Source organism: Lissotriton helveticus, chromosome 9 (assembly GCF_964261635.1).
Source record: "Lissotriton helveticus chromosome 9, aLisHel1.1, whole genome shotgun sequence".
Taxonomy (NCBI): domain Eukaryota; kingdom Metazoa; phylum Chordata; class Amphibia; order Caudata; family Salamandridae; genus Lissotriton; species Lissotriton helveticus.
In genome coordinates, this window is record NC_136070.1 from 135,441,272 (window position 1) to 135,455,622 (window position 14,351).

Consider the following 14,351-nt stretch of genomic DNA (forward strand, 5'->3'; position numbering starts at 1 on the left):
TCCCATCAACTGGAAGAAAGTAGCCGAGCGCATTAAGCTGAACCCACAGCCCTCTGTCCCCCCCCCTGCTATCGAGGGAGAGGCATCACAAGACTCTATAAACTTTCATTTGTGGATGGATGGAGTGGTTTCCGCCAACTCCAACCCCACCAACCACAAATTTGGTCAAGGCAAAAGGAAGCCTAATGCTCCCTGGTACACCCAGGCCCTCAGTGATTGTCACCTAAAGTGTAGGGTCCTGGAAAGAGAGTGGAGGAAGACTTATGATCCCTCATCCAGATCCATATACATTCTCCAGAGGAAACAATACCTCTCTAACATAAAAAAAGCAAAAAAGGCTTTCTTCACCTCAGCCATAGATGCAGCCAAACAAAAACAACAAATCATCTTCGACATAGTAAAGTCCTTTACCCACCCAAAGGCACTGGCACTTGAAATTCCCCCATCCCAAACCCTCTGTGACCAAATAGCAGATTTTTTCATTGACAAAATTAAGAACATCCACCAGGATTTCCCCCCTCCACCCTCCCCTATACAAGACACCGTCACAGCTATTCCCTCTTTGAATAACTTTGCTTCAGTCTCCCTGGCACAAACACAAAAGGCCATTTTGAGCTGTAGATCAGGGGCCCCCACGGATTCCTGTCCCCCGATTATCTTACAGCACCTCATCGAGGTTGTTAGCCCATCAATCAATGCCATTATTAATGAATCTCTTAATTCTGGCACTGTCCCTGCTGAATGGAAGAAGGCCACAGTCAAGCCCCTCATGAAGAAACCAAATAAATCCCCAACGGACTTATCCAACACGCGCCCAATCTCCCTTCTCCCTGCACTTGGCAAAATTACCGAGCAGTTAGTTCACGAAGAACTAAAAATCTTTGTGGAAAGCAAACGCATTCTGCATCCACAGCAATCCGGCTTCCGCCCGGGCCACTCCACAGAAACTGCACTCATCGAATTGTCGGATACCATTAAGTTCTTGCAGGATGAGGGCAGACAAGCTGTTCTCATCCTGCTCGACTTAACCGCGGCCTTCGACACCATCTCTCATGCCATTCTCATTAATAGAATGCGTGAGATCGGTGTCGCGGGTTCCGCTCTGGCCTGGATTATTTCATTTCTATCCAATCGATCACAAACTGTCTCCTTAGGCCCTTTTCTTTCTGGCGAAAGACTCACCACCTCAGGTGTGCCCCAAGGATCAATACTGAGCCCCCTCTTCTTTAATATATATATGGCTCCCCTCCTTACGCTGATTGAATCCCATGGGATCCTCGTGACTTCCTATGCTGACGACACTCAGCTTGTCGTCACTATCGACAAAAGACACCCTGACGCTGCCCTTAGATTTCAAAATTGCCTCTCCCAAGTTTTTTCCTGGCTCAACCTTAATCATCTTAAATGTAACAGTGCCAAAACTGAAATAATACCCCTAGGCAAAGGCACCCTCTTTTCCCCTAAAGATTGGTGGCCCCCTAACTCCGAAGCACCCCCGAGTGCGGTCACCTCAGCCCGCAATCTTGGAGTCCAATTCGACTCGTCCCTTAGCTTCGACGAGCATGTGCGCATTACCGCGGGGCGCTGTTTTGGCCTGATCAGGCAGTTAAGGAAATTCTTTGACTTTCTGCCCATCTCTGCCAGGAAATCAGTCGGGGTGGCTCTTATTCTCTCCCGGCTGGATTATTGTAATGGCCTCCTAGCAGGCATAAAGAAATCTTCCCTTAAGAAATTGCAAAGTGTGCAACACGCAGCGGCCAGGCTTGTTCTGAAACTCCCTCGCAGGTCTTGGGCCTCTGCAGCTCTCAACACCCTCCATTGGCTGCCCCTCCACAAGAGAATTCTCTTTAAGCTCCTTGTCACGGTGTTCAAATCTACTAGGAACACCGGTCCATCTTATCTGACCAAGCGCTTTCTGCGCTACATTCCAACTCGTTGTCTGAGGTCCTCAGGAGCTAACTTAATTTCTGTACCCAAAATTAAACTAAAAACTAAAGGCGGGAAAACTTTCGTTTTTCTGGCTGCCAAGGCATGGAATTGTCTCCCCCCCTACCTCAGGCATGCCCCTTCAGAAAGTGTTTTCAGGAATCTCCTGAAGACCTGGATCTTCTCTCAGTCTGACTCATCGGTCCTCGCAGCTATCTGATCCCTGCTCTCCTTTGCTGGTTCTCTGTGTGCTCAGCGCCAAGATGCTCCTTCCGGAGCGATAGTCGCGCTATACAAATTCTAATAAATATCAAATATCAAATGATTCTCTTCAAAGGGACCTATTTTCATGGGGACTTTGACAGAAATAGAATTCACTCTCCGTTTGTTTGCAATGCCTGCAACTTGGTGTGGGACTGATCCTGTCTTTACAGAAGGACGGGTAGCACTGGTGTCGATTAGAAAGGACAGACGGTAGCCTTTCACTTCTACTTCTAAATATGGGCCACTCTGGTCTACATCCAAGACTGCGCCAAGCATGCAATCTTCCTACCCTCTCAGGCACCATCATATTGCTTGGTTGGACCCTGAAGTATTGAAGACCAGGAACTGTTGTGAAGTTTCTGAACTTTGGAAGGGATTCTGTGGATTATGCATCAAGAGGGATTGGGCCATGCTTGGATTACGAGGTCTTTGCATTTGCATATTTGGAGCTGGCATAACATTTATATTGGGATTTTGGCTATCAATCTGTACTCGATTTTCATTCAAATGGCACTTAAGCTTCCAATAGCCCAACTGAATACAATAATGGCACAACGCTGTTTTCTTCACCATAGCTATATCCATTTCCTAATTCATGTCAACAGGCATTCCCTGTCCTCTACTGAGTGGGACACCATTCCCACTTTGAATCATCTGACCACCATCTTGATATCCAGGCTCCTGCATTCCACTCAATTGATAGAACTATGAACAGAATTACCTGGATATGGGCCACTTTTAAATTGCTTCTGGGTAAATTTTGTCTGAGCCAACATACTGCCGAATTTCATCTAAAGACTTGGGATGCCAGCAAAACTTGATTTGCTGGCATCCCAAGTCTTTAGATGAAATTCTGCAGATATGTGAACTAATCTCTGGAAGCAACCAGAGAACAAACTGTGCCACAAAATTACCGAGATCCCCTTGTTGGGGGTTTTCTATGCCACTGTGCTGGTCAAAGACCTGCAATAGTCTTTCGTAATAAGCATACTCTGACTCCTTAGACTCTCTCTGGTCCTTGAGAACTTCAACCAATCAGTCTCTTTCTGGGGAACCTTAGTTTTCTAAATGTTAATCTGATGATACTTCTTCATAACCACAGCAAAGAAAGCATTAGTTAGGATATCCCTCTTAGGCTCAGCAATTGCCCATTATACAGTGTAAAGGGTACACTCATCCCACAAATCATTGGGAACAAAAATATCAAACAAAGTATTCAGATCTTCTCAAAGCACCTTAGATATTTTCACAAATCTGTCACCTTGAGTATACCATTGATTAGAACTTTCTCTGAACTTTGAAAATTGGTTTTTAAATGTGAAAACATCACTTCAACTTTAAAGCCCATTAGCTCCCCCATGTACCTACCTCAGTGGATATGCTTTTACCCCGGAATCACTCTTACTCTCACCCACATCTGTTTCCCTTTTCTCACCTTTATTTGTCTTTTCTGTGCCCATCTATCTCTAAAAATTTGTGTGTTGCTCCAAACATGAATGTTACTGTTTAGTTCTCTTTGTTGCAGTTTTAACTCAGGGGCTGTTATGTTATTGAGTGCATCTTCAATTATGAACATTTACTTTTTTTTTGTTAGTCGTTCTTTTAGAATGGTAATTCCCAAATTCTGTGGCTATCGGCTCGAGAGCCTTGTGATTCTGTGGCTATCGGCTCGAGAGCCTTGTGAATCAGACAAGTACGCTTAGGAACGTCTTTTCACAGATGCAAAAGTTCCTCTTTGTTGTACACATCTATGAATATCTACTCAAGAGTTCCCTTAATGATTTCTGCCGGCTCTACCTTTACCCTTACCTCATCTAGCATTCATAAAGGTGTGTCGGTCTCTAATGACCGAGACTCAGATCTCTCAATCTCAATAGTCTACACACTCACAACAGGAGTTGCTCCTGTGAGGGGTCTCGCTCCCCTCTTTGCAAAGGCATTAATCCCAGAAACAACAGTGGTAGGTGTAATGGTAGGTGTCACAGGTGTAACAACAGTAGCATTATCTTGAGACACTATCGGTGGAGGTGGTAAAAGAAATGGTTACATTATCTGGGAAGCTAGTCGTGGATTTGAGAGTAGATCAGGTGTCAATTGTGGAGATGAAATGGTTCGAGGCACAACCCCATCGAGGAGGCCCTGATCGACAGGTGCACTAACTTTTGTATCTGCGGGCAACAGGAGTCCCATAGATGGCTGATCCCTCCCAGCTTTGTGAAATACGTCGTACGGGGGTGGTTAGGAAGCCAATAAATAATTCAAAAAGTAATCACTGGAGTCACAATCACTCCTTTCATCATTATTTATTTCAGTTTCATTCCCCCTCTCATGCTTTCTTTCTCCCAGTCTTTCTCCTGATTAAGACAGGGTACTCCCTAACTCCCTCACTCATCTCTTGCCTCCCTGCCAGCTATTCTGCATCCCACTTCACTTCCATCCAATTCTTAACAGTTTTTTGGCCTAGTTCTGATATTTTTCTCTGTCTTTCATATGTGCTACATGCACCCATGCATTTAAGGCTCATATTGGGCTGGTCTAGGTGGGAGCTTCATTTCATAGACCATCCGCCTCAATTTCTCAATGATGCTCAGGTTGAAAGTGCAGTGACCATATTCCATTTTTTAGGCTAAATACACATGTGAAAACCGATATTGGTTGTCATGTAATGAAAAGGTGTGCCCTCTGGATGTGCCTCCGGGCCTTGTGGGCAGGTATTCTCACCTCATCACTAAATGAAGCCCTTAATTCTTTGAATAAAATATATTTTCTCTAAATTTATCACAACTCAAATTTAATTAAATGTCAATTGAAATAACCAGCAGAATTGAATAACACTGAATTCCAGCCTTATTGCGGCACCAAGTAACAGTCCACTCAGAGCACAGCACTCTGTAATCTAACAACCAATCTCAGCGAGGCACACACACCGACTGACCAATACCAATTAGGCACCTTATGATCAGCCCGCATTACCTCACAGAAGCTCTCACTCAACAGCGATCCGCTCTGTAATAGCAATTAATAAAACGAAAATCCTTGTCAGTTCCAGCAAAGAAAATAAATTCAGAGAACACAATCACTCTAGGGGTACCAGGAGGGTGTTATCAGACATGGAGTGAAATCTTGCTCAGCGGAATATCACCCTGACTAGTTTGCTTACTCCTCTGCGCATAACAATTAAACAAACCCCAATGTCAATTAGTACAGCCTCACAACAAATGTTTTATAAGGGCCTATCTTAATGTGCGGCCGATAGTGCTTCACAGTCTGACACCACAAACCTTCACAGACAAATTACAACCTAATATACTCCATATCTATCCAAGGATCTTAGACTTTGAAAATTGGCGATAACCAAAATGTCAATACTTGCAGCAAACATGTTTCTCTTTATAACCACAAGCGATATACATATTGCAACAGCACATATTACACGGCAATGTGGAGCCTTCTTGTTCTCAAAATGGTCACCATTCCAAGCAGCACACTAACTCATCAAAACCCACAACACTTGACAACACAACACATAAACCTACTATATTCACACTCCTACGACTTTGCAACTGCTCAAGGAAGACTGCAACATAGCCAGTTCTCAGAACCAGACTATAGGAACCTCAGGGAGGCGGACGAGTCTGGACAGATACCGGCAGACTTTAGAGCAAATTCTTGCCATCTATGTCTTCATGAGAACCATTCTTATCTACCTTTTTGATAGCAGGATATATAAGGGTGGTATTTGCACCACACAAGCATGCTATTTGCACTGCACAAATGCTGAACTTCGCTGTGCCCACAAAGACAGATCTTTTTATCTCGAACTGAGGCTGTCACAAGTGGAGAAGATAGAAGTTAGTTTGCAAACCATGAAGGTTTATTAACAATCTAGTAAAGTTACAATCTCAAATAGGATTAATAGGATTAACCAAGCATGAATTGATAGTTACCTGAATATAGCATGTGGGAACATAACCCTGGCATTTCAATTAAGCAAATGCAAGTAAACGTGATCAAAGATGCCGTGAGCAAAATAAGGGAAAATTCTGTTCCCTTAATGCTAAGCTACGGTTGTGGGTAAGTCAGAAAATTTCAGAAGCAGTAGGTGTCCGCAGATAAAGCATTGAAAGAACAACCAAATGAAATTTCTCATTAAAATGAGAAGAAATATGCTTGTTCTTGAGAGTAAGTGAGCAGAAAAATAGGAAGCATTGGGTCTCATGAGAGGGCAAGAGACATCTGCCTGCGAAGGATAGACAGAGGCAAATCCTAAATATCTAAATCATCTTCACACATTAAAAACATGACAATTTATCCATGTGATACATCCTATAGGTTCCCACAGAGTAACAACCAATCAAAATCCAGTGTCCCCGCTATAATTGATGCTGGTACCTTTCTCACCGGCAATACAATGCCAACTTCTTTCATCGTCAAATAATAGTTATTCAGGTTACATGTTAACATTTCATTAAGTGCAAATATATATTGGTGACACTGCTTAACCAATCCTATAATGTAGTTAGTCCACTGTCGAATTTGTAAACACCTAAAAGCGAACTTGAAACATAGCCAGAAATCTTATTTACAAATGAAATACAAACACATGAACAAACTAAAACAACTGTGTCGAGAGTGGTCACGATGAAATTAGACCACAACAGAATGTGTAACACCCTAAAAGCCTATATGACAAATACTGAGGGGTCTAATTTAATAAGTGTCTTTGAAACTAAAAAAAGGAAATAAAAATGATCAATTAAATGAAAACACTTTAATAGAACAATTGAAACAACTGCGTCAAGATCAAATGTATTTCGCTTCCTACATTTGCAATAACTCGTTGACACATCTGACTTTAATAACCTTTACTGTGTATTTTTGCTATATATTTTATTTTGAGTACTTTGTTCAGAAAATTAGGATTACCAATTCCAGTCTTCTCGTTTAGACAATTCATGTTTAATTGTGCCTCCTCTGCTAGTAATATATTGATTTGTATGATGAACGGACGCAATGTTTTTACATTTTTGAACTTCCTACTCAAATGCGCACAAATCAGTGGGGCGATACCGCTTAATCCTTCAACACAGAACAAACAATGCTACCTGTTATTAGTGTATAGCATCTCAACCACATATTTTTAGTTTCTTAGTACTGTCAACAACAGTTTACCGACCTCAGAACCATAGGTGTGTGCGCATACGCTCGGGGGTTCTAACCTGTGTTTATGCAGGTTCAACTCATATTTTTCCACAGCTCTTGTCATCCAGTTTGGTACACAACAAAGCAAACCTATTCAGCCATCCCTTACGTCCATAAATGGAATTTAGTTTCAGAAAATCCTGTTATTCTGGATTCTATGTTTCGTTGTTCGTGCAGTCATCAAAATAGATCATAATCAGTACTGTTGCAAGAACATTCATCTGCAGTGTTTTACTCTTAGGTTTGAAGATTCCATTGTGTGTTGGATTTATGTTACATATCCTTCATATCTAAATATGCACCAATGTAGAAAAATATTTTTGTACATGGCGAGCGCATCACAAAGTCGTATAGTTCAGTCAGGGGGCTTTCGGCTGTTTAGTTTATTATTCTGCAGCTAGGTGTAGTGAAATGTGTTAAACCACACAACAAGAACTGTTCGAGGATGAACAGCTTGTCTTTAAAACATGAGAACTTTAATGTGTTTGTTGATGTGTTCCCAGCCTCTTGACCCCATTTTCGGTCATTTGATGTTTCAAGCCAAGGGGTGGGGGGGTCTTGCAACCCTATTAATTTCAGGCTGCTCTCCATGCCATATTAAGACAGCGGGGTTAAAAGAGAGGCTGTTAGAGGTGATGCACCCTTAACAGCAGTGAGTGTATTACCTTGGGGCCAGCCAGCGAGTAGATTACACTGGGGATAACTATCTCATAATTTTAAAGTTTTTAAACTAATGCAGTCTATTAAGTGTAATTATACAATGCAAATTTAACGTTTTATTTAACTATATTAGTAGTACATTTTTAGCTTACAAAATACTTTGTTTTGCAAATATTTTGTAAGAGAATGGAAACACACTACATAGTCTCAAAGATTTTTCCCTTACCAAAAAGATATTCCTACTTTTTATCTTTAAATCCCTGAGTCTTTGTAGCTATTTGTGGTAGTCCTAAATGAGTGCTAATTTGCTGTGCGTATTCTCTTTGGATACCATGCCTGAATTGCTCTGTTTATTTTCACCCCTATCAGTTTCCAAGGCAGACACTTATGTGGAGCTCCGACTCCCAACAGCGTCTTCGGCCACATCGCGAACTCGGGTCATCCCCAACTCAAGCAACCCAGAGTGGAATGAAACCTTCCACTACCACGTCCATGGAGCCGTGAAGGTAAAATCACAGTGATCAATGGGATAGGTACTTTTAAGGTAAGATCACAGTAATCAATGGGATAGGTACTTGCCAAACACATTGCCGGAAGTCAGAATCGTGCACTCCTGCAACAGGAGTACTTACTTGATCCATAATCAACATGTGGCTGCCACTTAAGAGATTCCAATAATTCTCTTCTCCCATACATTTTGTTATGCAGTGCACTTTGTAAACCATACCAAGAGCCTCAGTTCCACGGGGAGCTGACAGATAATGATAACTGATTTTAGCAATAATGGTTTGAACTAACAGTTTTCTAGTCTGCTGAAGAAATCACATCCGCCGTACTGGTGGGCCAAATGTATTGCCCATTTTGAGTTACTGTTACTGTACCTGTTGTTTTACCCTAGAGTGAACCTCCGATGGTTGGTGGGGACTATCTGAGGGGACATTTCTGTGACACTATTTCAACTATAAGCTGGTGGCATGCAGAAATGGCTGTCACAACAACCATAAACACAAATGAAGCTACATTTAAATCTATATTTACAGAACGTTCCATGCAAGAACATCATGGTGGCCTTCCACGGAGGTGGCACCTTTGGAAATGGTGACACACTGCCAATGCTAAAACAGGCTACCTGTCTCACCCCATTGGAAGATCCATCTTTCCTCTGTCCTCATATTATGGATGTGGAAGGAGGGGGAAATGTGTAACTTCAATATTTTCTAACATATTAACTGCCCGCCTGTAATCCGATTTGGAAAAGAACAAATCCCTTGTTTGGATTTAGAATATTACCAGCTCTTCGAGTGATGATGTTTTGTATAAAAGCACTTTCAAATCCATGTTACATATATCATAATCATCATGCACATCAGATTGAATAGAGACAGGCAGCATGAGATATTAATCTACCGTCAGATTAAATTTGTAATCATTTCATTTTTGAGCAACCTTCCTAGTTAGAGGTACAGACCCATGTTTAGCACCTTGTATCCGATTTACAAAAATGTATACTTTCAATAAGAGAGGTGGGAAAGACGGAGAAGACGGACCCTGCACAGGAAGACCTCCGCTTCGTTTCTGTTAAACATCTAACACAAGTTGCTTGCCTTGAATAGTATAGAAGGGCTTTGGCTTGAAGGTCTCCATGATCCTTCTCCTGGACCCTAAGGAAAAGATAATCTTCAAACATTAGACCATAGCAATAGGTGAGGACACCAAGAAACATCCCTTAGCGTGATTACAGGAACCTTACCATCTCTGACACAGATGGACTGAACACCGTCCCAAACCAACATAACTAAAACTTCAGAGACATTCTCAACAGGATGACAGATGAAATAAAAAATATCACCTTAAACCTATTACGAAAAATGTAACGCTACTCCTTTAATTGTTCATCTTTATTATACAACAATATTGGCGATACTGGTTTGCAAGATGCACCTTGAGGAGAATGTGTGTTATGTTAAGAAATAAGGTACTTCATCAACTTAATTAAATATAGAGATACATAACCTTGGATGTATCTCAAACTCCTCAGACCACTTTATGGAAGGTGAAATGTTCCCTACCTGTTCACTTCACTTTACTGCAGGTGAGAGGTTTTGAATGTTGAGTCACTGGCTAGCAGTATTTTTGCTCCTTTTCCAATGCATCTATTTAAATCAAATTTGAATTTGTTGCTATTGATTTTCATGGTGTCATTCAAGCGCCTCCTGTCAGAATGGTTTTCTAGGGTTCCTTTTTACAGGTTCAATGTACGTTTTACAGAACGTCTCAAAACATCTTTCTGTTGCAAACACTGTTTCACCCTTCGGTTGCTTATTTACTAACTCAGCAAGGACGCACTACTCTCCTTGTCTAATTGGATGTTCCAGTGTGTTTATATAGTGTTCCTTCTTGGTTCAAAGTTTTTCAAGCTTTTCTTAATTGGATGCATTGCATTTTTGATTCCTACTCCTAGGTCACTCTTTCATTTGGGTGGAGGATCCTCTTGCACGTCTTTGAGAATCTGCAGACCTCTCTTTACTCTGTCCACCTACAAGGAGGCTAGAAGCTGAATGGCCCAGTTGATAACTCATGGTCATGGTAGCAACCTGTGATTTGTCCAGTCCACCATTGGGAAGAGTTGATGGGTGCAGGTAGACACTGTGTTTCTGGGACCTGTTGTCAATTTTGTAGATTTCAGATCAGATATCTGAACTAGGAACGCTAACTAAATTCCTGGACTTCTGAACACATGGAAGATCAGACCTGGAGGGAAATTGACCAGAGGAATTGGACTACAACCTTGAGGAACTGAGCCAAACTTGAAGCGGTAACAACCATAGAGAAAAGAGACTGAAATTGCTCAAAAACAAACTTAAAGGTCATTAAACATAAGGAATGAAGGTCAGAAAGGGTATACCTGGGAAAAAGGGAAAGCCTAGCATTTGTCCTGGCCACCCAGGTGAAATTGCTGGGCTGTCTTCTCATTGGTCTGGTCGAACTCTAATCTTAATATAAAGGATTTTGTGCAGTCTGCTAGTTATCACCCTTCTGTCCTGAGAAGGTATGTTGCTTTGTTCTGGCTATGGACCAAAGGATAATGGTGCAGGCTGTTGGACTCTGGTAACTCAGTGGTGGCAGGCCCGCCTATGACCTCTTACTCCACTGAATGTGGTGCCACATGTCGCAGCCAGGAGGTGTGTCTTTGCTGCCAAGTTTGATCATATATTAGTTTGTCAAAACGTTCAACTGAGAACTGAGAACTTTGAGTTTGATGTATCAGGATTTGAGTTGTCTAAAGCTATGAAACACTTGTTTACCAGATAGGCCACAATGGTATAACATTCTCTCTCAACATCATTGAGATTGGTGGATCTTTTTTTATAAATGTGCCTAAGGAATTTTGCTTTGTCTGCTGTTTTATCTTTTAATATTTTATATTGTGTTTTTTTGTACTATATAGACAGTATCCAATATTAGTTGAGTCCTTTTTTTGGGAGAGTGGGGGCTGTAGCTCTGCCTAAATGTTCATTTAACATTTAGCCCAGTGCTGTAGTGTTAGTTAAGTCTTCAGCGCGTTGGCTTTATGCCACTCCTATACAATATCACACTGTTAATATCACCAACAGGCCATTATTGCCGAGTGTGGCAGTGATTGGGCTACCGATTCTCCATTTAGTGGTTACTAGTTAAAAACTGTTCTTTGTCCAGCCCTCTGTCTGTCCAGTTTACTCCTTGCAACAGTGTATTCGAGATAGAAATCTGCTAGCCTGTCAAGAAAAATACAATATTAGTCAGTCAGTCAGAAAACTTTATTTCGGTTTTTGTTCAAACCATAAAAGTACATATACAATAGTAACACAATTAAAAAATACATTTGTTATAGAGACATATCTGATAAAGTGCAAAGAGTGCAAGAGTATACTGTCTTCATTACATAAGAATCAAAAAAGATTACTAAAATTCATTGCAAGAATCCACTACTGATCCAAACATTTTCTCAGTTTAACACTTAATTTTAAAAATTCAGTAATTTGGAGAATACTATCACTATGCAAAAGTTGTAAGTAAATTAACGCCGGTCTGATCTGAATAAAATCGAGGGTTTTTAAAAGAGTCACTAAATAGCGCTTGCGGGGGTATTCATAAAACTTACATAAAAATATAAAATGCAGCATGTCCTGCGGAGACTTCCCGTCGCAGCCGCAAGGTACTGCAATCTTATTAAAATTAGCAGTTTTTGGCCTAACCAGCAGATGATGAAAAAGATTCAGCCTGAACCTCGTTAGTAGAAACTTTTCATGGGAGGTCAGGGAACCCAATAAATACGGCTCGGTGGTTACACACGTTTTCAACATGACAAATGTTCTCACACTTTGTTTCTGGAGCTCCACTCCTTCCCTCTGGATCTTCCTATCCATAAGGAAGGCCCCTTTGATTACCTCCAGATCACCCTTGACAATCCGGCTTGGATGTTCAAACAAATCAGGACGCCCCAGCCTGGCAAAGCTGGATTTCAGGTATTTTATCCAAGGGATACCCAGTGCCTTGTCCTGGGACAAGCAGTCCCTCACAATCAAATGTGTCAATGGAATATCCGAATTAAGCCACAGTTTTATCCAGCAAGTCAACGGGCGTAAAGAGAAAATGTCATATAAATATTGCATCCCCAATTCTTCGTGTACTACAAAATTGGATGTGCCTGCGGGGAGACACAGGAGACGCTTCATGAAGGAGTTTTCAGCGATCTGCAGCTGCTCACCACCGACATACCCCCATATTTCACTACCGTATGTAGCCGATGCCACGGATTTAGCGTTGTAAAGTTTCAACATTGCACCGGTAGGTTTTTCCCCAGTTTCGAGGCAAAGTTAAAAACGGAGGCATTCACCCTGACCAATTCTCCTTTCTTTTTAGCGAGATGCGGACCCCAATTAATTTAGTATCAAAAAGAACCCCAAGATAGGAGAACGTTTTTGATATCGGGATTACCGCTTCATCAATTTTAAATACGAAATTCCTACTTGGTTGTTACCCAAGTTTCATGACAAATGATTTCGAGTTATTAATCATAAGGTCTCTATCTGTCATGAAGGTTTTAAAAGCATTTAATAAAACCTGGAGGCCCCTTTCAGTTCTAGATATTAAAACTGCATCATCTGCATATAAAAGTACTGGAATTCCCCGCCTGCCGACTCTAGGACAGTCAGCCGGTACCTTCTGCAAAACACTATCAAGATTATTGATGTAAAAATTAAAAAGGAAGGGGGCCAAAATGCATCCTTGGCAAACACCCTTTCTAATGTCAAAATTGTTTGTTACCATCAAGTCTTGAGAGTATCTGACATTAGCTCTGGTATTGCTGTGCAGATCTGTAAGAAAATCAACAATACCACTGTCCACCCCCTTCCGCCCTCATGAACTGCCACAACTTCCCCCTGTTCACGCAGTCGAAAGCTGAGGACAAGTCCATGAAGGCGAGGTGGATGGTGCCCCTGTGAGCCACTGTGTACTTGCTTAGGATTAAAAATAGGTTAAGGCATTGGGTTATTGTCGAGCGACCACTGCAGAATCCATACTGGGAGATGGACATAATGTTGTTTTCCACCACCCAGTCTGAGAGTCTCTGCAGTAGTATCCTTCCTATTATTTTAACCATAGAGTCTATTAATGAAATAGGTCTGTAGCAGTGTGGACTAGACTTGTCGCCCTTTTTGAAAACCGTGACAATCGTGGAGACCCCCCACGATTGTGGGCAGCCTCTTTTCACTACAGCGTTAAAGACAGACTCTAGTATAGGAGCCCAAAAGGTTGGTTCAGACTTAAATAGGTCAGGAGGGATCCCATCAGGACCGGGTGCTTTCTCGGCTGTTAATCCCATAATACCCTCAATGACTTCGCCCCTATCAATACTAATCTGCTCCCCAGTGGCCACAATACAATAATAAAAAAACTGAAATTGCTAAATTTGTTTGATATCTTCACTCCCTGAAACATTTAAAATGCAGGCAAGATCATCTTTGTGTCTCTCTTGTGGGTTTTATCATACGGTGATAGCAGACCTTTCTTTCTCGCCATAGAATATACTGGAGCTGACCCTCTATGACAAGGATGTTGCTTTTGACGATGAGCTTTTGGCTGTCAGTTTTGATGTTGGGAGGCTCACACCTGGGAAGCCGCTGAAGAGCACATTCCCAATAAAGCCGCAGGTGAGTCTATTACCCACACTTTACATTGTTCAAACCCTTTGTTCAAGCTCTCTTTGGCTGTGAAGGGTTAATATGATGGAACTTAATTAATTAATTAAGTGGAGC

General features: G+C 41.6%; 1 protein-coding gene across 2 annotated transcripts in view; it reads left to right on the forward strand.

The window, feature by feature from the left end:
* Positions 1-14,351, forward strand: part of PLA2G4F (phospholipase A2 group IVF) — a 341,301-nt gene that overhangs the window by 45,531 nt on the left and 281,419 nt on the right. For both annotated transcript variants that reach the window (XM_078659639.1, XM_078659638.1), the window contains exons 3-4: positions 8,422-8,558; positions 14,118-14,246. In XM_078659639.1, the coding sequence (XP_078515765.1) occupies positions 8,422-8,558; positions 14,118-14,246 (266 nt within the window). The remainder of the gene's footprint in view (positions 1-8,421; positions 8,559-14,117; positions 14,247-14,351) is intronic.